Raw genomic sequence first — 25,986 nt, 5'->3', positions numbered from 1 at the left:
TCTTGATTCCCAAGACGACTGGCAGTTGTTACGCTGCTGCATAAATCATCCGCTAGTACATTCTGCCAAATTGGAATAAGTTCATATTGCTGAGTGCGGAGCATCTGGCATAAAAATGTCCCCCGTGACGGAGGTATAGCTCTCCTCGCTTTTTCTTTTCTTTTCCGACTTTTTTTTTCTAGCGACCGTGATGCTAACACCACTTTTTTTCCTTTTCCTTCCTTCCTTCCTTCCTCTCTTCCTTCCCCCTCCATTCCCTTCGTCCTTCCTTCTGTCGATCCTTCCTTCCCTCCCCCTTTCCCATCTTTCTTCACTCTTTCCCTTCTTCTTATCACCCGCCGCCCATCCTTCCTTCCTTCCCCCCTTTCCCTTCTTCCTTCCCTCTTTCCCTTCTTCCTTCCTTTTTCCCTTCCTACCTACCTTCCTACCTTCCTTCCTTAATTTCTTCTTTCCGTCCGTCCTTCCTTCCTTCCCTCTTTCCATCCTTCTCTCTTCCTTCCCCCCTTTACCATCTTCCTTCCTTACCCCCTTTACCTTCTTTCTTCCCTCTTTCTTTCCTTCCTTCCTTCCCCCCTTTCCTATTTCCCTTCTTCCTTACTTCCTACCTTCCTTCCTCAATTTCTTCCTTTCTTTCGTCCGTCCTTACTTCCTTCCGTCCTTCCTTCCCTCTTTCCTTCCTTCCTCTCTTCCTTCCCCCCTTTACCATCTTCCTTCCTTACCCCCTTTACCTTCTTTCTTCCCTCTTTCTTTCCTTCCTTCCTCCCTCCCTTATCCCTTCCTTCCTTCCCTCTTTCCTCCCCACTCACAGAGGATGAGCTGCAGCTACCTGCTCTGCACCATCCTGCTCTTCGTGGCCGTCCTATTGGCCGTCACCGTGACCGGCACCATCCTCTTTATGAATCACTACCAGGCCCCACCCATGTCCGACGGCCTCCCGCACATCTCCACCAATCAGGACGAGGCCAACGCCCTGGTGACCGTGGAGCGGGGCGACGGCTCTCGCATCAACATCTTCATCGACCCCAACTGTCCCGACTACAACAGTAACTTTTTGCGGCTGGAGGGCGTGCAGACGTCGCTGCTCCACTCGCTCAGCGACCACGACTCGGACCTGAAGTCGGTGAAGGGCCAGGACCGGACGCTCCTGGTCAGCCTGGCCGAGGAGGTGGCCAAGCTGTCGGCCCACGCCGGGCAACTGAAGATGGACTATGAGTCTCTGCGCAGGGGGCAGGGCAGCCTGGGGCAAGACCTCAACACGCTGCAGATGGAGCAGGGGCGCCTCATACAGGTGAGACACACACACACACACACACACACACACACACTAGTGGACATGCATTTAGGAGATAATGTATTCATATCTGATGTGTTGCATTGAGACAAACACTCTATAGGGCTGTAATAGTGATCAATGAATACATTAAAAGGGGGTATTTGTCTTATTTTATGACGGTGCCGTAGCGTCGAAATATGAAGTATTATTACATTAAATTATTATGACATTATTATGACGTTATTATGACATTGTTATCACATCATTATTACATTATTATTACATTATTATTAAATTATTATTACATTATCATTACATTATTATTACACTATTATTACATTATCATTACATTATTATTACACTATTATTACATTATTATTACATGTCATTTAGCTGATGCTTTTATCCGAAGTTAGACTTACAATCATGGTCCATTCATACACCGTAGACACAGCTACAGGGAGAAACTCAGGGTTAAGTGTCTTGCTCAAGGGCACGTCGACTAGGGCGGGGATTGAACCGCCGACCCAAATGATCTGGCGCGGTGGAATACATCCTCTCCCGTGTGTGTCATGAATGGTGCTCATGTTGCTTTCTAGTGGCCTAGATGCTGAACTGTGTGGCTTTTTAGATTTTGTTGTTGTTGTAATGATTAAACGTGTAAAAAATGATAGGTTGAGCAGTAAAAAAAAACAGATGAACTAAATCCGGGTGCACTCAACACTCAAGTGATGACTGTAAGTACTGTACAAGAGGCGTTCAAGGACTGGATTGCGAAACACCCCTCTATCGATATCTGTATTGATTGTGAAACCACCTTTTAAAATGCGTGACAGCTCATTGGACTCGAAGTCGGTCTCATTTAGTCTCGTCCTTTTTCCACCCCCGACTGCAAAAATCCAATCCAAACACCATCGTTCACTAAAGCCGGAGCCAACTCAACCGCGTTAATTTTCCCTTTTGATTTATTTTTTATACGAAACCTCAATAAGCAACGAGATTGAAGTGCAAATGAGGCTTGTGTTGCTCGCTCTGTCCGGCTGTTTCTATGAAGATGAGGTCACGGGGGGTTTTTAGATAAAACCCTGAGCTGACGTGGGACCGAACAAGAGTATGGGATTTCTTTTTCCCCCCGAATCAGCATTATTTACCGATTCCTTCGTGCACTGCTGTGCCTCGGTGCTAGTATTTTGTCATGAGCCTGATTTAATATTGTCAGTAAATCTATTTACATTTAGGAAAGTCATTAGCGGAATTTCACACACACACACACACACACACATAGACACACACACACAGACAGTCATCCCGACACCTCTGTGTAGTTACCAGGCGGATAACTAATGAATCAAAAACAGACATTAGCCCGTCGCCGCTCCGCGAAGCCGCTCCAAAGACGCTCGTCTCGTCGTGTGTGTGTGTGTGTGTGTGTGTGCTGTATGCTCCGCTGTTTGTTTGTTTGTTGACAGTAACAGAACGGTGTTGCTCTATTTGAGAACTTGACCTTCAGGATAACATTCACAAATTAAAAATGTACACACATCTAATGATATAGCACTTTTAAAAACAGAGTGTACAAAGGGCTCTACAGAGAGTCAACGCCTAACAAGAGGAAAGGTAAAATACTAAATACAGAACACCAGACTAACTGAAGAAGAGGAACCAAAGAGCGGCATAGAAGGACGACGTCACTTAAGAGCAGTTCTAGAACAATGGGTTTAAAAGGTGAATGTCCATGAGCTGGTGACCTCGTGACCTCGTGACCTTGTGACCTTCACCCCTACTGCATTACATACATAGAAAGGTAACATCCCCCAAAAGCATAAGTCCAACAGACCTAACATGCAGTTTACATCATTATCTGGATGACATTCAGTTGTTTTGCACAATGTCTGACTGCAACAAAAAGAAGAAGAAGAAGAAGAAGAGGAAGAAGAACAGGAGGAAGAAGAAGAAGTAGAAGTAAGAGGAAGAAAAAGAAGAAGAAGGAGAAGACGAAGAATAAGAAGGTGATTTCTGTCTCAGATTGGGCTAATTGCGATGCTCGTTAAGAGACGAGAGGGGCAGGTGTCGGGATGCGTGGTGCGTTCAGGGGCTTGAATAAAGGGTGAGCCACATGTTCGCAGCTCGTTAGCATACTGGTGACGAAGAGGAGACGACGAAAAAGAAGAGAGGGCCCCGATGACAACATCCGAATCTGACGAAGAAGACGAAGAAGACGAAGAAGAAGCTGAAGAAGTAAGAGGAAGAAAAAGAAGAAGTCGAAGAAGTAGAAGAGGAAGAATAAGAATAATTAGAAGATGAGTGGATGATGATGAAAGGCAGACATAATCTATAAACTAAATTAAATAAAGCAAATTGGGAGCTTCAAAGATAATTCCAATTAAGTAAATTACATAAAATATGAATGTGAGTCTTTGAACATGAACAATAAAATATCCTCTAGAGTTTTAGTGATTCAGTTCAACGTGAATTACTGGAAATGTGTTTTTGTGAAATATAATGTTATTACGGAGGAAACATTACATTACATTACATGTCATTTAGCAGACGCTTTTATCCAAAGCGACTTACAATAAGTGCATCAACCAAGAGTACAAACTAAGAACAACAAGAATACAGGAAGTAACATTTCCTTAACATAGTCGAGCTACAAAAGTACCATAATAAGAGCTATTTAAGTGCCACTGAAGTGCTAATCTCTGTTGTACTCCAGATATAGTCGGAAAAGATGTGTTTTTAGTTTCCGGCGGAAGCTGTAGAAACATAAGATTCGATTATATAATTACACAGGTGTGTCAGAGCTGTGACGACAACACTGTGAAACACATGAAGGACATGACACCTGACTAATGATGATGTCATCGTATGGCCTCGTTGCCCCTCCCTCAAACTACACATGGACAGAATCAAACTGCCGATCGAAGAGGAGCACAGAGCCGCCCATCGATCCTGAAGATGGGGACTCCTCGATGGCTCCGCCCACTTCCCTCCGAGCTCCACCGGTCAGGAAGAGGAGGGCGACTCCTCGATGGCTCCGCCCACTCACGATGCAGCGGCTGTCTCATGACAGCTAATTACAGCCGGAGGCTAATTGATGCGTTCGCCGCGGCTTGACTCGCAGACCGTAGACAGTCCAACAACAACAACAAAAACAACAACAACAACAACAACAACGCAAAACAATGTCCCCGCATTAATAAAATCACAACCCTGAAACTCTCCAGGGCAAACTCATTGATCAAATAACATTAACCTTTAAAAAAAAAATGAAAATAATCCACCGTTAAAGAAAACAACGTATGCAGGAATAAAAATCAAGCGCCCCTCACCGCGGCGCTCTCGTTATGCACCCCGCCCACAGCTGCTGCTCAGTGGGTCAACACCTGCATACTGCTGCACAGACACACCTGAGAGGACACGACGAACCCTTAGAAAGGACTTTGTGTGTGTGTGTGTGTGTGTGATAAAGTGGAGGAAGAAGGGAAGAAAGGTAGAGAGAGACGCTGGGTATGGAGGAGTGTGTTTGCGCGTGTGTGTGCATGTGTTCATATGTATGTATGTGTGTGTGTTTGTGTGTGTTTGTGTGTGTGTGTTTGTGTGTGTTTGTGTTTGTGTGTGTGCGCATGTGTTCATATGTGTGTGTGTGTGTGTTCATATGTGTGTGTGCGTGTGTGTGATAAAGTGGATGAAGAAAGGTATACAGATAGGCGCTGGGTACGAAAGAGTGTGTGTGTGTGTGTGTGTGCGTGTGTGTGCGTGTGTGTGTATGTGTGATAAAGTGGAGGAAGAAGGGAAAAAATAAAGTTAGTGCGAGAGACACTGGGTACGGAAGAGATTGTGTGTGTGTGTGTGTATGTGTGTGTTTGTACATGTGTACACGTGGGGCCCCAGCACCTGGCTACATAGCTGTTAGCCAACTAGGGCAACACGTGTTAAAACCATCTTTTCGTCAATGAGCGACCCACAAAGGGAGGAGAGTGACCCCAGTGGATCACACAGGGCGTCCTGCCCTCTGATTGGCCGAGCACATCCATCCATCACCGAGCTCCCCGAGGGCCCTTTGGGTTTCTCAGCATCCACCAGGGTTCAGGTACTCTTTGAAGTTCCTCCAGATCCGATATGGACCAGAACCGGCGGTTTGAATACCGTAGGATTCAACCCATTAACTACAAATAAAACATTCTATGCATTAGTGCCATCGCCTCAAGGATACAAGCCCCCCCCCCCACCCCCCTTCTTCAAAGTCATATTGTCATCTCGTGGCAACGCAGCGTAAACTACCGTGAAAAAGGACCAGGCGTGTCTAACGATGCTGGCGGTCACGTTACCATATCGATGGGATGTCACTAAAAAAAAGAAGAAGAAGAGGAAGAAACCATCTTTTAGGGAATCGCTTATCCTCAAAGTCGTAATAAGCGTAATAAACGAACCTCGTGTCATTCCTTCTCCGTTCAGCCGTGATGAAAATGTCCATCTTCCTCTTCTTTACTGCGCTTTACTCTTTAGCGACTCGGGGAAAATAATGATTCCTCTTCTAAAATGCCGCGGACCGGCTGTTCTGCTCCTCCTCATCACGGCATGACGAAGAGTTATGCGAGAAAATATGACATTTGTTACGTCAAATACTGCTCGTGCATCGTTTTCAGTGAATGTAACAATGTATTTTGGGGTTTTAATGCCATATTGGGTTTTAAATGATTGTATTATTAAGGATTATAACTGTGTGTGTGTGTGTGTGTGTGTGTGTGCCTTGCAGCTGCTGTCAGACAGCCAGATGAACATGGTGAAGGTGGTGAACTCTGTGAGCGACGCGCTGAACGCCATGCAGAAGGAGAACGTGGGCCTGAAGGCGCGCGTCAAGGCCGACCTGCAGAGGGCGCCGGTGAGAGGGGCTCGCTTCAAGGGCTGCGCCAACGGTGAGGACGGCGGCGGCGGCGATGGCGCCGTCCGTCTGCCGAGATTGGATGTTTTTCCGCCTTTTGTGTATTATTTGTCTGTCTTTACTCGGTGTTCGTCGCCTTCTCCGCGACCTCTTTCCAGCTGCTCCTCTGAGGTCGTATTCCGTCGTCCATCTCGCCGCACGTCCGTTGCCCTCGGCGCCCCCCGGTGGTTCCCCGCGTCTCCTCCACATCGCCCGGCGGCCTCGGTTACACACTTCTTCTCCCCATCACATTTCTCTCTCTCCTTCCTCCCGCGGCGGCGTTCCCGCTGGAAAGGCTTTTAAACGGGCTCAGTGTACCCGATGGCGCCCCCCCCCCCCCACCCTCCCGCCCTCCATCACTCATGTTTAGCACACAGCGAGAGAGAGAGAGAGAGAGAGAGAGAGGTTTTTTGATGTGTTCTCTTCGTGAGGACGGAGGAACCGGAGAGCTTCACGTGAGTCGTCGATTTATGAATGATCGGGTCTTCCTCCGAGCGGCGTTGGCCCGTGACAGATTATTACGGAATTATTACCTGATGGCGGTTTTGAGAAGTGAACCTAAAAGCTTTAACGTGCACTTTTCTTGAAGTTATAAATGTCGGTAAATATCGTGGCTAAATATTCTTTTAAAAAAAAAGTATTTCGGTGTATTTTCATCAGGGGCGAAAACCTTCTCGTTCGATGCTCTTATTAATATAATACAATGTATTTTTTAAAATTCACATTACATTTTTAAGATTTAAAACTTAACGTGTACAGTGTTGCATCATTTTATCTTAAGTATAGAACAGTTAACGTCACATTTTCAGTGAAATCCACTTTTCCCTCTAATCGCGCTCCTCGTTGAGAAGAACATAAACTTCTCAAATATCACACTGGATCATCAGAAAAAAATGAAAAAACATGTTCTTCTTCACATTTTTGGAGATTTGGACTCGTCACATTCCAGATTTTAACAGTTATTTAAAACATACCGTAATCCAGGGTTAGCATAGCTCACAGCTGGGGTTATGGCTGAAATCTGGACGAAAGCATAATTGAGTTGATGCATTAGTGAATGATAACTCACAATATGATGCAACACTTTGTAAACTATCATCAACGCTAAAAAAAACCCTCAAAAGTGAGAATGAATGTAACGAGGAGACATCTATTCATATTGCATTCGATTAAAACTTAATATTTCACTCACATGAGGAGTTCCCTTAATTTGCATGAATTTAATGTCATAAATAAGTGTAGACTAAAAACCAACGCATTCTTTAAAAGCTTTTTTTTCTTTCAGTTTTACAAAAAATGTCCAAACATTCTCGTAATGCATCATTTTATCTGAAGCACCGAATGATGGCATCGCGTGAAATCCACTTATCTCTCTAATCTCGCTCCTCGTTGAGCATTGAAGACGCTTTGAGAAGCCTCCTTCAGCGACATACACTCCTCACATATCCCTTTGGATCATCAGAAAAAGAAGATTTAGTTTCTGTTGGAGGATTTGGAGGGCGTCTGAAATCTGCCGCCCTTTCCACACGCCGAGGTGCAGCCGAGGTGCCGTGGACGTGGTTTGCTCTTCTCCATGACATTAAGACAACAGACACCGGGAGGAGAGATGCACCTTCATGCTGCTCTGTCCATCATTTCATGTGAGATTTCTGTACCTTGTCCAAAAGGGAGGAAATAGTTCATTTAAAAGTGTTTTTCTTTAAATTCCACACCTGTCCTCACTGCAGAACTCCCTCACCTGGCATGAAGGACCACTAGAACACTGGAGATGGGCCTCTAAACACCTCTGTAGAGACTTCATTAAACAACAGAGAATAGTCATTTACACATTAACTATGTAGACTAGAGAGACGATTTATGATTCATTTAATGTTATCTTCATTGGAAAAATAAGGACATTTCTAAGTGACCCCAAACTTTTGAACAGTAGTGTATTTTTACCACTTTTTTATTTTTATATTGTTTTATATTTAATTTGAGAAAAGAAATAATATATATTATTAGAAATATTATTTCTAATAATATATATATATATTATTTCTAATAATAATAATAATATATATATATAATATATATATACATATTAAAAAAATTCTCCTCAGACCAGACGGATTTTATAAGGGTTTTCTACCACTCCCCTATGGCGATAACACAATGTACCATTAGAACACTGGAGATGGGCCTCAATACATATATGTAGAGACTTCATTAAACACCAGAGAATAGTCATTTACACATTAACTATGTAGAGAGAGTGTTTATGATTCATTTAATGTTATCTTCATTGATAAAATACAGTTCTTTGAAGAAAAAAAAATATTTCTAATTGACCCCAAACTTTTGACTGGTAGTGTTTATCATCTTTATGTTTATATATCATGCAATATATATCCTTGTTGGTACTATTCATGCTTTCTTACGTGCGTTAGCTCTCTATAGCTGCAGCCGTGAGACACTACAGCTTTCAGATCAGCTGCTTCAGGTTCAACATACATCTAATATAAAAACTCAGAGTGTATGCACATCTTTAAGATGCTGTGTCTGCTTCTTTACAGCTGTGTGTTTAAGTTCACACACACACACACACACACACACACACACACACGTCTGTCCCACTGCGCCGCTGGATATTTGAAGAATTCATCATCTGTGCTGTTTGCATTGGTTTTCCCTGAAGAGTGCGTTAGATTCTCGAAGTTGGGAGAATCCCGACCTGACGGCGGTGGAGCCGCTCTCCGCTGTCAGAGTCCTCTTCAGCTCACAGGCGATTTCTGCACACATGTTCAAGTAAAAGCTCATTTCTGCATTCATTATTCAGCTCTGTGAGTATCGGACGTTTCGAAAAATGAAAAAGAGAAAGACAATTCACGCGTAGAAAGAGGTTAGACAAGGCCAGAGCGCTGGTTAGAAACGACAGAGACTCTTATTTTGAAGGGTTGATGTGTTTTTTTTGTCACCAAACAGATGAGATTCACGGCGGATTCTCTCCTTGTCTGGTCATGGAAGAGAAAAAAGGGAAATAAAGTTCAGGAAAATACGTGAAATATAAGCTCTGTTTCATACCACAATGCATTTGGTAAATGTTAGTTGGGCTTTTTGTTTTTGTTTCACTGAACAAAAAAGAATGTGAGAAAACATTGTGAATGAGAAAAATAATAAAATTAACTAAAATCCCCCCAAAATTATAATTAAAAACATTACAAACATTAAAATAATTACAAAAAATACTAAATAAAGAAAAGACAGACATAAGTAGAATAGTATAGCTTAATTTTTATTTCATTTTTCAGTTTCAACTGAACAAAAAATAATGCGACAAAAATTGTGAATGACAACAATTTCAAAGTGAATAAAATCCCCAAAATGTAAAAAACAAATTACAAAAGAAATCTAAATAAAGAAAATATAACATTAATAGAAACAAAATGTTTAACTTTTTTCAGTTTCAACGGAACAAAAAAGAATGCGACAAAAACAAAAAATGTAAATTAAAAAAAATAAGAAAAAAAATAAAGAAACATTAAAAACATTTCAAATATTACAAGAATTACAAAAAATACTAAATAAAGAAAAGACAAACATTTTTTATGTAAAAAATGTAATCAAATCTGGAAAATGTAAAATTTGTATAGAATTTCAAAAAATAAAAAGATGGACATAAGTAGAACATATATAGTATAGCATCATTTTATTTTGAAAACTTTTTTCATTTTCACCTGAACAAAAAAGAATACAACAAAAATTGTTAATGACAAAAATAAATAAATAAAATGAAAGAAAAAAATATAACAATAACAACAAAATTAAAAGAATAACAAGAAATACAAACATGACTAAATAAAGAAAAGATAGACACAACTATAACATATAGTATAGCATCAGTTTTTTAAGACTTGCATTCGTCGTCCCGCCCCGTCGTCCGTCGCCCATCTCTCGCCACGTGGCTTCTCTCGCTCCTTCTATTCTCCACCTCCACCTGGCATCGTTCCATTCTTTTCAAGAGCAGGTGGAGCTCGCCACAGCAAATTGTTGGCACGCCATTTTGCGCGTAACCAGGACGGCCTCGTGTGTCTCTCTGAGTGTGATCTCATGTGTTCCTCGTTTCCTCTTCACCACTGGATCACTCCGCCTCGCCGCTCCGAGGTATCGTTCCCTTTTGCGAGCCACGTCCGATCTAATTTACCCCCCCCCCCCTCTCACCTCTCCCCAGGCTCGCGTCCCCGTGACTGTGGCGACCTGTACGCCAGCGGCCAGCGGGAGGACGGCATCTACTCGGTGTTTCCTGTTCACTTCCCCGCAGGCTTCCAGGTGTACTGCGACATGACCACGGACGGAGGAGGCTGGACGGTGAGTCACACACATACACACACACACACACACTGAAATGAAGGCCCGTTATGAACACACTTGCAGCTCTGGTTCATACAAGACATCACATGCAAGGTTGTTTAGTTTTCCTCTGTGATGTTTTACTAAACGTAGGAATCTCATCCATCACTCCGTAAAATCGTAAAACGGGAGATCTGAAGCACAAGTTTTCGTGTGTGAAAAGCAGTGCATTCGTTTTCATGTTGTTGTTTTTTCACCGCGTTTAGAAAAACAGGAATACAAATTAGTCACATCTAAGAGAGGGACTCACGAGGTGGCCCGCTGAAAGGAACAGGAAGAGAGGAGGAGCGAGGCGAGGAAAGAAGAAGATATAACGGGGGGGGGGGGGGTTGAGCGTGACCGGTAAATGAAGCCATTATAAGAGATTTTAATGCACAGAAAACAAGTTAATCTGGAAAAATCTTGCTTGACTTTGTGGCTTTTCGCTTCATCCGCGCCTGAGAGGGGGCGGGGCTTAGAGGGGGCGGGGCTTATCTCTGTGGCTTTACTCCATGGAAACAGTTATCATCTCCTTCATCCACCATGAAGAACTAACCACTAGTTCTGCTTCATACTTGTTGAGGACATCCCACAAACGTCTGAACATCTAATGCCCTCGTGTTTGGGGTCATAAAATTAATATGTATATATATATATATTTATACATGACATCACCCGTAGGCTCACACAGCTCGGTGACTTCCACCTCTACGTAACTCTGTGACAGTCCATATATATATATATATATATATATATATTTTGAGACTCCTCCCACTCCACCCGCTCCGTGTACAAACTTGTCAAAACTCCACGTCGGCGAGCCGCGTGCGGCGGTTTGTAAAAAAGAAAGCGGTGACTGACTGCGGCAAGGTCGTCCCTGAACGTCACATAAAACAAGACTGTCAGACTGACTGAGAGTGCTTAGCACAGCGTGATGGAGTAGACACACTAGGTATCGCCGGGTAAACGCTGTGTGTGTGTGTGTGTCTGTGTGTGTGTGTGTGTTCGTGTGTGTGTGTGTGCCAGGCTGTGTGCAGCCGTACAGCAATAGCTGGTGAGTGTGATCACGCTTTCAGCCTGGCTCCCTTTTCTCACGCGATGCTAATAAGTAAGTAAGCGTTACAGATCACGGCTTTTTGCAGAAGAAGAAGAAGAAGAAGAAGAAGAAAAAGAAAAAGAAGAAGAAGAAGAAGGTGATTTCTGTCTCAGATTGGGCTGATTGCGATGCTCGTTAAGAGACGAGAGGGGCAGGTGTTGGGATGCGTGGTGCGTTCAGGGGCTTGAATAAAGGGTGAGCCACATGTTAGCATACTGGTGACGAAGAGGAGACAACGAAAAAGAAGAGAGGGCCCCGATGACAACATCCGAATCTGAAGTGAAGAGAGAGAGAAAGAGAGAGATGAAGAGATGGAGAGAGAGAGAGAGAGAGAGAGAGAGTGAAATCCCCTTTCAGGACCATGGAGAGCTCCTCTCGGCCCGACACAACGTATACACTTCAACAAACCTACTAAGAAAGTCTTCAACTTCTTCTTCAACTTCTTCTTCAACTTCTTCTTCTTCTTCACACACACACACACATGCCTGAAAGAGTATATTAGAGCAGACTAAAGAAACATCTACACAATCAAAGTAGCGTACATGTGCCACGTCTATACAGTAAATATGTGGTCATGTGGGCTTACACACACACACACCTACACACACACACCTACACACACACAGACATATGCATGAAGGAGTATATCGGAGCAGACTAAAGAAACATCTATACAAATCAAAGAAGCGTACATGTGCCAAGTACAGTAATTATGTGGTCACATGGGCTTACACACACACACACACACACACACACCTACACACACACATATGCATGAAAGAGTATATTAGAGTAGACAAAAAGAACATCTACACAATCAAAGAAGTGTACATATGCCACATCTATACAGTAATTATGTGTTCACATGGGCTTACACACACACACACACACACCTACACACACACACAGACACCTACACAAACACACACACACACATGCATGAAAGAGTATATTAGAGTAGACTAAAGAAATATCTACACAATCAAAGAAGTATATATGCCACATACAGTATATATGTGGTCGCATGGGCTCACACACACACACACACACACACGCTCAAACTATAATATGTACACACACAGGCCCCTCTCAGATAGAGTAATCCTCCGGGCATGGGGTCCTGCATGTTTTCGGAGGCAAAGGGAGATCCACGCAGCAGCCGGCTTAATGTCTTCTGTATTATTACTATTTTATTTGTTAAGAGCAAAGGACTAAAAACGACCTTGTTAATAATGGACCGGACGACGGACATCTGGAGTGTCACAAGGTGCTTTTATCCGCCGCTCTGCAATCACTCTCAAATATACAATTCAAGCTCAGAAGTGGAAAAGCAGAAGTCGTAGATTGAATGTAGGACTGTGTGAGTGGACCGGCGCCCGGCGGAGTGGACCGGTTCCTCACGAGCGCTTCAATATTTCATCTTGTTTATTGGTTTGGAGTGAAAAAAAAGAAATAAAAGAAAAAGAAACATCCAGGACGGACGTCTCTGCGTTGGTGTTTTATCTGTAAATGTTTTTGTGCAGCAGCGGAAATGCAAAAGTTCAGAGAACACTCTCAACTTTCTGTGTCCTGAGCATCAGTGTTCTCATGATGTTCAGATGCAATGCATTGTGGGGGACCGCGGGCACCTTCAGATGTGTTATGGCGCTTTTATTTTTGCTGTATTTATAGATATATACAGGACTGTCTCAGAAAATTAGAATATTGTGATAAAGTTCTTTATTTTCTGTAATGCAATTAAAAAAACAAAAATGGCATGCATTCTGGATTCATTACAAATCAACTGAAATATTGCAAGCCTTTTATTCTTTTAATATTGCTGATTATGGCTTACAGCTTAAGAAAACTCAAATATCCTATCTCTAAATATTAGAATATCATGAAAAAGTATACTAGTAGGGTATTAAACAAATCACTTGAATCGCCTAATTAACTCGAAACACCTGGAAACACATTTTCAAATGTTTGATTTTGTTTTGCTGTTATAAATCTTTTTTTTACTTGGTCTGAGGAAATATTCAAATTTTATGAGATAGGATTTTAGAGTTTTCTTAAGCTGTAAGCCATAATCAGCAATATTAAAAGAATAAAAGGCTTGCAATATTTCAGTTGATTTGTAATGAATCCAGAATGCATGACATTTTTGTTTTTTTAATTGCATTACAGAAAATAAAGAACTTTATCACAATATTCTAATTTTCTGAGACAGTCCTGTATATATGTATATATATACATATATATACATATACAGTATATTTGTATATATATGTACTGTATATGTATATATATACATATATATACGTATATATACATATATATGTACAGTATATATATGTACAGTATATATATATATATATATATTAATATATATATATATTGTATATATATATACATATATATTTATTTATTTATTTTTCAGTGTTGTACTTTCTGTGAAATATGTACACGTACCCCCATGTGAGAGCCACTGGTCCAGTACATGGCTGTAGACTCTTAGTCTAAACATTTAAAAAATAAATGACCTGCTATCAGTTCTGTGGAGTGAATTTTGTTGTGTCTTTTACAATATTTCCACCTGAAGTGTTGAGTGATTTTTGGATCCTGCCTTAACCTTCATATCATGCCGCGTCTCGGTGATGCACAGCAGATTTTAATTCAAGGTTTTTAAAAATCCACTATGCATGACTCTACCTGTGTTAATCTGGCTTCTCTTAATCCTCTAACCCAATAAGTAAAACATGGTTTATCGTTGAAGAATCAGGTTACCGCTGAAAGAAGTAATCTTCTTTTTGTCTTCTGAAGGTAAGTAAATGCATGAAGTGAGAGAGAGAGAGAGAGAGAGAGAGGGAGAGGGGATAGAGAGACCACAGTGTTCCTCCTCCTGCGTCCCCAACACATCTGTCTTTGTGATAGGATTATAAAACATTCACCAACAGATGTTTGCAGCCCCCCCCCCCCCCCCCGCTGTGGATTCACAGGCTTTCATCAGCAGGCAGACATGTTGGACTTTATAACCACATCATCAATATTCTTAATCGAATTGTTTGCTATTCCTCGGTCTGTTTTGATCCATCCTGAAACGATGAAGGAGGCGTCGGCTTGTGGAGCTGATTCCATTAGCCCCGACACAATTACACACACACACACACACACACACTCTGTATTTTTCAATTGTTCTCCGTACAGTAATTGCCGCAGCATGAATCACTCTCTGGAGATGTTTCACATTATCTTCAGTTAGTTAGTGCCGAGCGGCGGCGCCGAGTGACATCTGCTGCCGGAGAAGCGCCCGACATATGAACATGGCGTGCTCCACAGCGCGCTAACAAGCGTGCTGCCATGCGCTTCCTGGTTTTTTTTCTTCCCCCACGCCAGATCGGATCCGTCGGCTTCGGGGGGGGGGGGGGGGGGGCGTCCCAGTGGGCGACCGCGGAGCCCGCCGGAGAGCCGGGGGCGCCTCGTTAAGTGGCGTTCCCTTTAGTGCTAGGTGACGCCGCAAAGGATCACAGGTGTTCCTGTTAACGCCAGTGGACCGGGAACAGCGGTCTTCCTCTAAACTTGAGGGGTGTGGTCTTCTCGTCTGAATTTGAGGGGTGTGGCCATCCTCGCTGAAGTTAAGGGGCGTGGTCTTCCTCAAACTTGAGGGGTGTGGTCTTCCTGTCTAAACTTGAGGGGTGTGGTCATTCTCTCTGAACTTGAGGGGTGTGGTCTTCCTCTCTGAACTTGAGGGGTGTGGTCTTCCTCTCTGAACTTAAGGGGCGCGGTCTTCCTCAAACTTGAGGGGTGTGGTCTTCCTGTCTAAACTTGAGGGGTGTGGTCGTTCTCTCTGAACTTGAGGGGTGTGGTCGTTCTCTCTGAACTTGAGGGGGGTGGTCTTCCTGTCTAAACTTGAGGGGTGTGGTCTTCCTGTCTAAACTTGAGGGGTGTGGTCTTCCTCTCTGAACTTGAGGGGTGTGGTCATTCTCTCTGAACTTGAGGGGTGTGGTCTTCCTCTCTGAACTTGAGGGGTGTGGTCTTCCTGTCTAAACTTGAGGGGTGTGGTCTTCCTGTCTAAACTTGAGGGGTGTGGTCTTCCTCTCTGAACTTGAGGGGTGTGGTCGTTCTCTCTGAACTTGAGGGGTGTGGTCTTCCTCTCTGAACTTGAGGGGTGTGGTCTTCCTCTCTGAAATTGAGGGGTGTGGTCGTTCTCTCTGAACTTGAGGGGTGTGGTCTTCCTCTCTGAACTTCTCGTATTTTCTATGACTAGAGATACTTTATGCATCTTCACACAACAACAAAAACAAGAGTTTGCCCAGTATGATGTGTGTGTGTGTGTGTGTCATTAATAAATGATAATGAACTGAAATACCTTATTTCTGGTTTTCCAGCTGGTTCTTGGAAATGGATTTCTTTACTAACTTGTAAACTGGAGGTAATTCTCTAAAAAAAGAGAGAGGTGGCCTTCCTCGGAGCCGTGTTCTGGCTTTGTGGAGCATGTAGAGCAGCGTGAATAAAGAATTAATCACATTGGAGCTGCAACGAGCTGCACACGGAAAAGTAAAAACACTGCAGCATGGAAACAGACTGATGGGGAGGGCCAGAGATACAAGACGAGAGGAAGCTGAAAGTACTACTGTCCCTGAACTACTCTTTATTTGTACCTTAGAGATGGCACACACACACACACACCATATACAACACCATACCAGACCTTTTCAAAGCAGAAGATGCTTTTCTATATTGATATTATTATTATATTTACTGTAAATGTGTATTAATCTGACCCACTGACAGGACCTCATCTTTTCTTTCATGAGCCAAAACTATTACATTCATGAGCTTCAATTATTAACACGATAGGAAATGAAAATGTTACCGTGAGAGTGCAACTCCTGTGACCAGGAGTTACCCAACAGGGTGAAGGACATCCCACTGCTCTGGGATTTTGTTTGCAGGTGACTCAAATGTTTCAATTACCTCATTGAAAGGGTTAAAAGTTGAAAGACGGCCATCTTGATTAGATGTTTTCTGGCGCTATCGGTCTCATAATTTCCTCTTGGGCCATTTTTGGAGACACACACACACACACACACACACAGACAGACAAAGGCAGCGATTCATGCGGCAGCACGTCGTCTCTGAACACATGTATTGAATACGGCCTGCATGGCTGGATTCATGCATAGGGCCTCTGGAGGCCGTATGCATGAACCCAGCTGAAGACTCTCTGCTCTCCCACTCTCAAAATACCACGTTCTCCTCCCGCCTGCAATGCTGGCCACATCCTTTCCTTCTTGAAACGTGTGATGGAAAATCTTCCTGTCTCCAGGGAACATACGTACACACACGCACACACACACCCACACACACACACACACACACACAGATACTGGTCTTCAGGGTCAACTATGCAATTAAACCTCAGAGGAGCTCTCCAGTCTTACAAGCATGCTAGTCACGGCAGGAGGCGGAGCCAGAAGGACCACAGCGTTAATCCGTCTGTGGCCGGGCTGGTTAACCCGCGTGCTGTAGAGTAATGCGTCATGTGACCACCGGTCAATTCATTCATTGTAGCGGTGGTGGTCTGGTGTCTCAGGTTTTCTATCAGAGCCTCAGCTGAGGCCCGAAAACTATCTTCAGTAAACCGTAAATGCCAAAACATCAATAAAGTATATATAATACACTACCGTTCAAAAGTTTGGGGTCATCCAGACAATTTTGTGTCTTCCATGAAAACTCACTTTTATTTATCAAATGAATTGAAAATGTAATAGAAAATATAGTCAAGACATTGACAAGGTTAGAAATAATGATTAATATTTGAAGTATTAATTTTGTTCTTCAAACTTCAAGCTCAAAGGAAGGCCAGTTGTATAGCTTATATCACCAGCATAACTGTTTTCAGCTGTGCTAACATAATTGCACAAGGGTTTTCTAATCATCCATTAGTCTTCTAAGGCGATTAGCAAACACAATGTACCATTAGAACACTGGAATGATCGTTGATGGAAATGGGCCTCTATACACCTCTGGAGATACTTCATTAGAAACCAGACGTTTCCACCTAGAATAGTCATTTACCACATTAACAATGTAAAGAGTGTATTTTTGATTAATGTTATCTTTATTGAAAAAACAGTGCTTTTCTTTGAAAAATAAATACATTTCTAAGTGAGCCCAAACATTTGAACGGTAGTGTATGTATCTATCTATCTATCTGTCCATCGATCTATTTATCTCTCTCTCTCTCTACCTATCTCTCTCTATCTCTCTATCTAGATCAGTGGTGTTCTGAAGGTCTCAGAGGGTTTGAGTAGACCCTTGCCGTCTGTTTTTTCTTTATCGTGAATTTGTGAAACTAAAACCTTCACATCTCGGTTTGATTCTCTGAGTTGAGGATTCACTGCAATGATCTCTCCTCCATAAATGCTGCTTTCACATGGCGTGCCAGGGGAGGGTGAACCACAACAATTAGGGATGGATGAAAAGGACATTTTTACATGGAGCGTTATTAAATTAGAGGTCTTCTCCATTTCATGTCACTACTTCCGGAGACGTTGAGGTCTACCTTCCCTCACGGTGCACATGTGTTCCTGAGACCCTGAGACTGAGTTTCATGTCCAGGCTCCTCCTCCATCTGTCACATCCTGTGACTAAGCACACTTGTTGCCATCAATATCCATCATTCATAATTGCACTCTGACACACGGCGTGCAGTCAGTATCAACACCGTCTGATTTAACTGAATTACGGTCTAAAGCTCTCCATCTGTGCATGAAGCCGTTAAGTCGTGGACTTCCCTCGTGGCATCTGCCTGCACGTCTAATGACATCATAGACAGTGTATATATGTATATATGTATATATATATATATATACTCTCTGCCATACGTTCATCAGCAGTATTAAACCCATCCTGTGGATACAGGAACAACTACCACACAAAGAAACCTGCGCCGCAGTGTGACGTCTGAAACCACACGGTGGTTTCCTATTGGTCGAGGTTATAGTATTTATATAGTATTTATTATTTAAAAAAGAAAAAAGTGATCTTAAGGCTGTGAAGAAGTATAATGAGGGACATCGCTGAAGACACATGTGACAGTGGAGTGAGAGGCTCGCACAACAGCTGCTGCAAATGCCTTTGTTTTGCAAACTATGGCCTCTGTGCTATGATCTATGACCTTTGTACTATAACCTCTGTACTATGACCTCTGTACTATGACCTCTGACCTCTGTACTATGACCTCTGTACTATGACCTCTGACCTCTGTACTATGACCTCTGACCACTGTACTATGACCTCTGTACTATGGCCTTTGTACTACGACCTCCGTACTATGACCTCTGTTCTATGACCTCCGTACTATGACCTCCGTACTATGACCTCTGTACTATGACCTCTGTACTATGACATCCGTACTATGACCTAAGACCTTCGCACTATAAGCTATGACCTCCGTACTATGACATCAGTACTATAACCTATGACCTCCGTACTATGACATCAGTACTATAACCTATGACCTCCGTACTATGACATCAGTACTATAAGCTATGACCTCTGTACTATGACCTAAGACCTTCACACTATGACCGATGACCTCCGTACTATGACATCAGTACTATAACCTATGACCTTCGTACTATGACCTAAGACCTTCACACTATAACCTATGACCTTCGTACTATGACCTCTGTACTATGACCTCCGTAATATGACTAATGACCTCCAAGCTATGACCTTCAAAGTATGACCTATGACCTCCGTACAATGACCCATGACCTCCATATGGGCCTCGCTGAACTTCAAATATCACGGGGGTCACAGGGGTCACAGAGGTCACAGTAGAGCAGTGGTTGCCAACCCGTCGATCGCGATCGACCGGTCGATCTCGGAGACATTCCCTGTCGATCTCCAAAATAAAATGAAAATAAATTCAGAAACACATTGTTCCTTGTTTTCGAACATTTTCTGAGGTGTCTTCTGAAATGTTTTCTTTCTGACTGGAAGATTGAGGTCAGAAAACATCTCCGCCTGATTCATGAACGCCTGAAAACGGGTTCGCTTACACAGCTGTGTTGTCAGCTGTGCGCCCCGAAAGAGGGGAACTTACCACTACAGGTGGGGCGCAGGGGAAATGCAGAAAGACCTTTATTGATAACTTCACATATTACACAAGCTCAAAGTACACCGACATAAAACTAAGTCATCAATTAATACATGTTGAAATGCCTGTACCTTCGTGTACATGTTTACGTTACGGCATTAACAGGTTACGCCTGCGCATGCGCGACAGCCGAGATTCTTGGCGACTTGCCAGGTCTTACCTCCGTGAGTTGGGCTTTTCTGCTGTTGTCCTTCAAAACAAAAGCTCAACATTGAGCTTTTTTTTCTTGTCTGATAGAGCAATCTGGTTTACTTGAAAGTGATTGCAATTGCATTTATTCTATTATTTGAAAAGGGACAGATGCAGGAGTCACAAATGGTGATTCTCATATTTATTATTCTGAAATTTATTTAAATCTGAGGATGTCTGTAGAGCTGATGTGAACGTAGTCATCAACGGTCTGAGTTCAGAACCAATCCCAGATGAGAAAACTTTCATGAATACCAATTCTGCCCCGAAAAACTCGTCAGTGGAGTTGAGAAAATCACCAAATCAAAGACCAGGAGCTGGATTACTGACAGACAGCTGACAGACTGCCTCAGACTGACTGTCTGTGATTATGAACTAACTACAAGCTCACAGACAGAGTTCAGTCACTCCCATAACACTGACTGGAGTCACATGGCTTGATGGCATTATGATGAGAGCTGAACTTACATGAGTTGCACTGACTGATCATGTTGTCAGTGTTGTGCTGTAATGTAAATAAATACAACATTTATATTGGTAGTTCATCCAGCTGCTCATTGCAAATGTGTTTTTTCTTGTTCATATTGTGTGCGGTTAACAAATATCTTACTTGTTATATTACACTTAAATTCTGTGTTCCTGGTCACATCAATTTGAACGCTGGACCAAAATGACAATTAGGCCAAATAAAAAGTTGTAAGTCCAGTCTGGACAGTCGTTTTCTCTCAACGCCTCAAAGGTAGATCTTGCCGGTCATGAAGGCGGAGGTCAGGGATCTTGGGCTCAAAAAGGTTGGTGACCACTGCAGTAGACCATCTGACAATTGTACGTTTCAGTTACGTTTGAAAGAAACCATCACAGGTGAAACTGATTTACCAATAAGTGGTCATATTATCTTCTTTATTTTTTTCATCAGTAAATCAATTGAAAACACAGTATAGTGATATATTTAGTTCACATCGTTGAAGCTGCACCGCATGATGTCATCACCACGAACAAGGCCACTTCAGGGACTTATAATTATATGTTAAGCTGAGCTTTACAATTATTTACTCATTCCTTCTTCTTCCCGCTGGTTTGCGAGACATTTATTTAACGATTCATGCAATGGATACGATCAGTTTATTGCAGATATAATGATATCTGTGTGTTGTTTTCACTATAATATGAAAACATACATTTGTACTGCTAATGTTTATATGTTAAAGGGTAAAAGCAGCCAATGCATCACACCAGATCTATTGAACCACCTAATAACCTGCAATTGTCCTCAAAAATAATAATAAAAATACAAAATATAGAAGACGAGACTCCAGCCGGTCGGACTTGGATGAAGAGGCTGGGCCACTTCTTTAGAAAAAAGATGGCGGAACTACGGAGAGGAACGAGTCTCCGGAAGAAAAGGAGCGAATCGTTGGGAATGCATGAATAAAATTAAAGTAATTAAAGAAATTAATGAAAAATATTAATAGAATAAAATAAATTAAATAAATTAAATAAATTAAATTTAATAAATTTAATAAATAAAATAAATAAAATAAATACATTTAATTAATAAAATAAAATAAATTGAATGCATTAAATAAATATCGTGGAAATGACGTCGCAGGAATTTAAAAAAACAGAGCTCGAGATGATCACGGTGGAGGTTATTGCGAGGTTCTGAATACTTTTTTTTGTGCCATTGCTCTGCAGGATTGAGTTTATTTGTCAGCGCGGATTGTTAAAAAGCAGACATGTCTGCCACTGCCATCTGGCCGCTGGTGGAGTGTGAGGGGATTAGTCACGCTGAACTTTTCCTTTTGTCATTCCAACGTTAACAAAGCATTCCAGCTGCGAGTCTTCGGCTATTTCCCATCTGCACGCGTCCTCAACCTGACAATCTGCGGATGTCAGCACTTTTTAATGCACGGAGAAATTAAACACACACACACACTCGAGAGCTAAGTGGCTAAATATCTGCTCATGAATCCTTTTGTTTTCGTTGCTTCATAAACGAAAGAGAGAGAAGTCGTCGACTCATTTCACGAGTCAGGGTGCTGAAGAGGAAGAGGAGGAGGGCCCTTCTGCGTGTGTTTAGGATTATTGTTTTATGAATACCGTCTCTGTTTCCTGGGAGACTTCAATTACTGACGCGGAATCCATAGCGATTTCATTCAAAGTCAGTCAGAGAGTTAATGTATTCCTTTTTTATTAGCTTCCCACAAATTGCCTTTTTAGAATGGAGGAACATTTGCATTATTCATTTGCCGAAAGAGCGAGTTTACTCGCTTTGGTTTAGTTTAGAGGAGCTCAGCGAACCCAAAGAGTGGGACTCGTAAACGACTCGTCGCAAAGCACGGGGGGTGAGGAACCTGGGCCCGACCCCTGTCCCCTGACCTCTGACCTCTTGTCTCGCTGCCTGTGTAGGTGATCCAGCGCAGGGAGGACGGCTCGGTCAGCTTCTTCAGGGCGTGGGAGTCGTACCGCGAGGGATTCGGCAAGATCACCGGTGAACACTGGCTCGGTAAGTGATTGTGTGTGTGTGTGTGTGTGTGTGTGTGTGTGTGGCAATGTGTGTCATGTGACCTGGCCGGCATGGCCAAACCCTGGAAAAAACGTTGGTGTATTCACTGTATATATATGGTATATATGGTATTGCTTGATAACACTTTATAATAATTATAATAAACGGGCTGTAAGGATCTATTGGCGTTGGAAGATGATATTATTAAGAATATTTATTTAGTGTTAATTCACCAAACAATACGAATCTTTTTTGTTACCTTACAATGAGCCGTATTATATCCACACATGGATCCTGATAGCAGGGTTAGCATTTGTTATTTGAACAGTTGCAAATATAATCATTCTTATAGATATTAAATAAATTATTTAGTTATCAATAACATATACATAATAAAATGTTAAACATGTTATATTGTGTATCTATATTTGTATTATGGTAATAAAAAATGTACCAATATAATCTGAAAGTAATTAAATTAAAATAAATGAAATAAATAAAATAAATGAAATAAAATGAATGAAATAAATAAAGTATATAAAATAAATAAAATAATTTAATCAAATAAAATAAATGAAATGCATTAAATAAATATATCTATATTTTAAAATAACTGAATGACATAGTATTTCTCTTAATTATGAAATATTATTAAGTATCACTTCATTGTTTGTTAACAGTAAAATCAAGAATTAGCTAATGAGTCTGTTCAGCACCACACTAGCAAAACACACACAAAAAAACTAAAATCAATTCAATTCTTTGTTGATGTTCACATGACAAAGAGAACAACGGCATCATTTATTCTCAAACCTCACAGCTTGTCAGTGGCTGCCTTCTGCTCGTAATTAGCATTTTCTCAGAGTGGGCTCGTCCAAATCCTTTTTATTTTCCCGCTGCCAGCGTGACACATTAGTCCGCACCTCCCCTCAGACGTGACGGGAAGAGAACGCAGAGAGAGAAAGAAGTCGAGTGTGAAATTATCAACTTTTTCCAAAAGCCGAAATTCCTCCGCTTCTCATTAAATAGACTCGAATGAGTCGTGTCTCGGGTTCGGGGGCCGTTGTTGTGGCTCTGAGATAATTGATAGGACCTCCACGCATTTGTGTTTGATCTATTTTACATTCAAACTCCAACGTGTTGTCCTCTGGTACGTATGGACGGCGACAACGAGCTCTTTCCATCGCGAGGCCTTTGCGCAGCATCTTTTTTAATTGGCGTGACATTTGTTTTCCGAGCCTCAAAAACACGATTCCTCACATCGGGTGTTCAGTGTGGGAGAAATGAAGCTCAGACGCGGTTATGAAATGGGACACGCCACCTCATTAGTCAGCTGGCGTAGAGCGGCGACCTCGTGGGGAACGCCTAGACCGCACAGTCAGCATCACACTCGGCCTTTATGTGTACACACACACACACACACACACACAGAAGTGACTAGAAGGCCACGAATAAAAAGGTGAAACCGAACCAGCGAGACGTCTTGAAAGAAGGATTTTGTTTCTCTCCCTCATAGGTGAGAGAGCTTTGTTCTTTGAAACACTGTTGTTGTTGTTGTTGTTGTTGTTGATGACCAAGAGCCACCGTTGGAACACACTCCTTTTAGCCCTGATCCCAGAACCCTCCGAGGCCGCCGCTCGCCCACTTAGGGCCCGTGTTACACTCTGTGATTCTGGCCCGGTCAAGGTTATGGACGTGCACATCAGCACTCTGGATTACATCACACTCCCATCGGGGGGGGGGGGGGGGGCACAATGATGTCTGGCCCAAAATGCAGTGGGGTTGTTGTTGCCGAAATTTCCCATATGCTGCATGCAAAAATTTAGCATAAATCACATTGAATTAAATGTAAACGTAGACCGTATTTCCATCATCATCATCATCATCATCACCATCATCACCATCACCATCATCAATGATTAACACGGTTTCATCTGGTTACTGGACCCTCCATCTATTATAAATGACGCGTGTTAAATTATTTTCATAATTCTGTTTCATTTACGTGAATGACTTTCATCACACACACACACACACACACATACATACACACCCACACACACATACACACATACACACACACAGAGGACTAATCTGCAGGAAACGAACACCGGTGACTGTAACACGAGCGCCACCTGGAGGCAAAGGGTGGTACAGCTGTAGTGATGTGTATAGAGGTGGCGTTATGTATAGAGGTTATAAGCATGGCGTTATGTATTGAGGTTATAGGCATGGCGTTATGTTTAGAGGTTATAAGCATGGCGTTATGTATTGAGGTTATAGGCATGGCGTTATGTATAGAGGTTATAAGCATGGCGTTATGTTTAGAGGTTATAAGCATGGCGTTATGTTTAGAGGTTATAGGCATGGCGTTATGTATAGAGGTTATAAGTATGGCGTTATGTATAGAGGTTATAAGTATGGCGTTATGTTTAGAGGTTATAGGCATGGCGTTATGTATAGAGGTTATAAGTATGGCGTTATGTATAGAGGTTATAAGCATGGCGTTATGTTTAGAGGTTATAAGCATGGCGTTATGTATAGAGGTTATAAGCATGGCGTTATGTATAGAGGTTATAAGCATGGCGTTATGTATTGAGGTTATAGGCATGGCGTTATGTATAGAGGTTATAAGCATGGCATTATGTATAGAGGTTATAAGTATTGGCGTTATGTATAGAGGTTATAAGCATGGCGTTATGTATAGAGGTTATAAGCATGGTGTTATGTATAGAGTTTATAAGCATGGTGTTATGTATAGAGGTTATAAGCATGGCGTTATGTATTGAGGTTATAGGCATGGCGTTATGTATAGAGGTTATAAGCATGGCGTTATGTATAGAGGTTATAAGCATGGTGTTATGTATAGAGGTTATAAGCATGGTGTTATGTATAGAGGTTATAAGCATGGCGTTATGTATTGAGGTTATAGGCATGGCGTTATGTATAGAGGTTATAAGCATGGCATTATGTTTAGAGGTTATAAGCATGGCGTTATGTATTGAGGTTATAGGCATGGCGTTATGTATAGAGGTTATAAGCATGGCGTTATGTTTAGAGGTTATAAGCATGGCGTTATGTTTAGAGGTTATAGGCATGGCGTTATGTATAGAGGTTTTAAGCATGGTGTTATGTTTAGAGGTTATAGGCATGGCGTTATGTATAGAGGTTATAAGTGGCGTTATGTATAGAGGTTATAAGCATGGCGTTATGTTTAGAGGTTATAAGCATGGCATTATGTATAGAGGTTATAAGTATGGCGTTATGTATAGAGGTTATAAGTATTGGCGTTATGTATAGAGGTTATAAGCATGGCGTTATGTATAGAGGTTATAAGCATGGTGTTATGTATAGAGGTTATAAGCATGGCGTTATGTATAGAGGTTATAAGCATGGCGTTATGTTTAGAGGTTATAAGCATGGCGTCATGTATAGAGGTTATAATATAGAAGGTTCCAACTCCCGATGGTAGCGCTGTGAA

General features: G+C 42.0%; 1 protein-coding gene across 3 annotated transcripts in view; it reads left to right on the top strand.

Moving 5' to 3' along the window:
- fibcd1b (fibrinogen C domain containing 1b) overlaps window positions 1-25,986 on the top strand; it is a 105,916-nt gene that overhangs the window by 29,286 nt on the left and 50,644 nt on the right. For 2 of the 3 annotated variants that reach the window (XM_056432606.1, XM_056432604.1), the window contains 4 exons: window positions 809-1,288; window positions 6,033-6,192; window positions 10,408-10,544; window positions 22,409-22,505. In XM_056432606.1, the coding sequence (XP_056288581.1) occupies window positions 809-1,288; window positions 6,033-6,192; window positions 10,408-10,544; window positions 22,409-22,505 (874 nt within the window). The remainder of the gene's footprint in view (window positions 1-808; window positions 1,289-6,032; window positions 6,193-10,407; window positions 10,545-22,408; window positions 22,506-25,986) is intronic. The other variant, XM_056432607.1, reaches the window with a different exon arrangement.

The sequence above is a fragment of the Pseudoliparis swirei genome, chromosome 15, assembly GCF_029220125.1.
Source record: "Pseudoliparis swirei isolate HS2019 ecotype Mariana Trench chromosome 15, NWPU_hadal_v1, whole genome shotgun sequence".
Classification (NCBI taxonomy): Eukaryota; Metazoa; Chordata; class Actinopteri; order Perciformes; family Liparidae; genus Pseudoliparis; species Pseudoliparis swirei.
The sequence above is the reverse complement of the archived record's forward strand: the minus strand, read 5'-3'. Positions and strand labels throughout refer to the sequence as shown.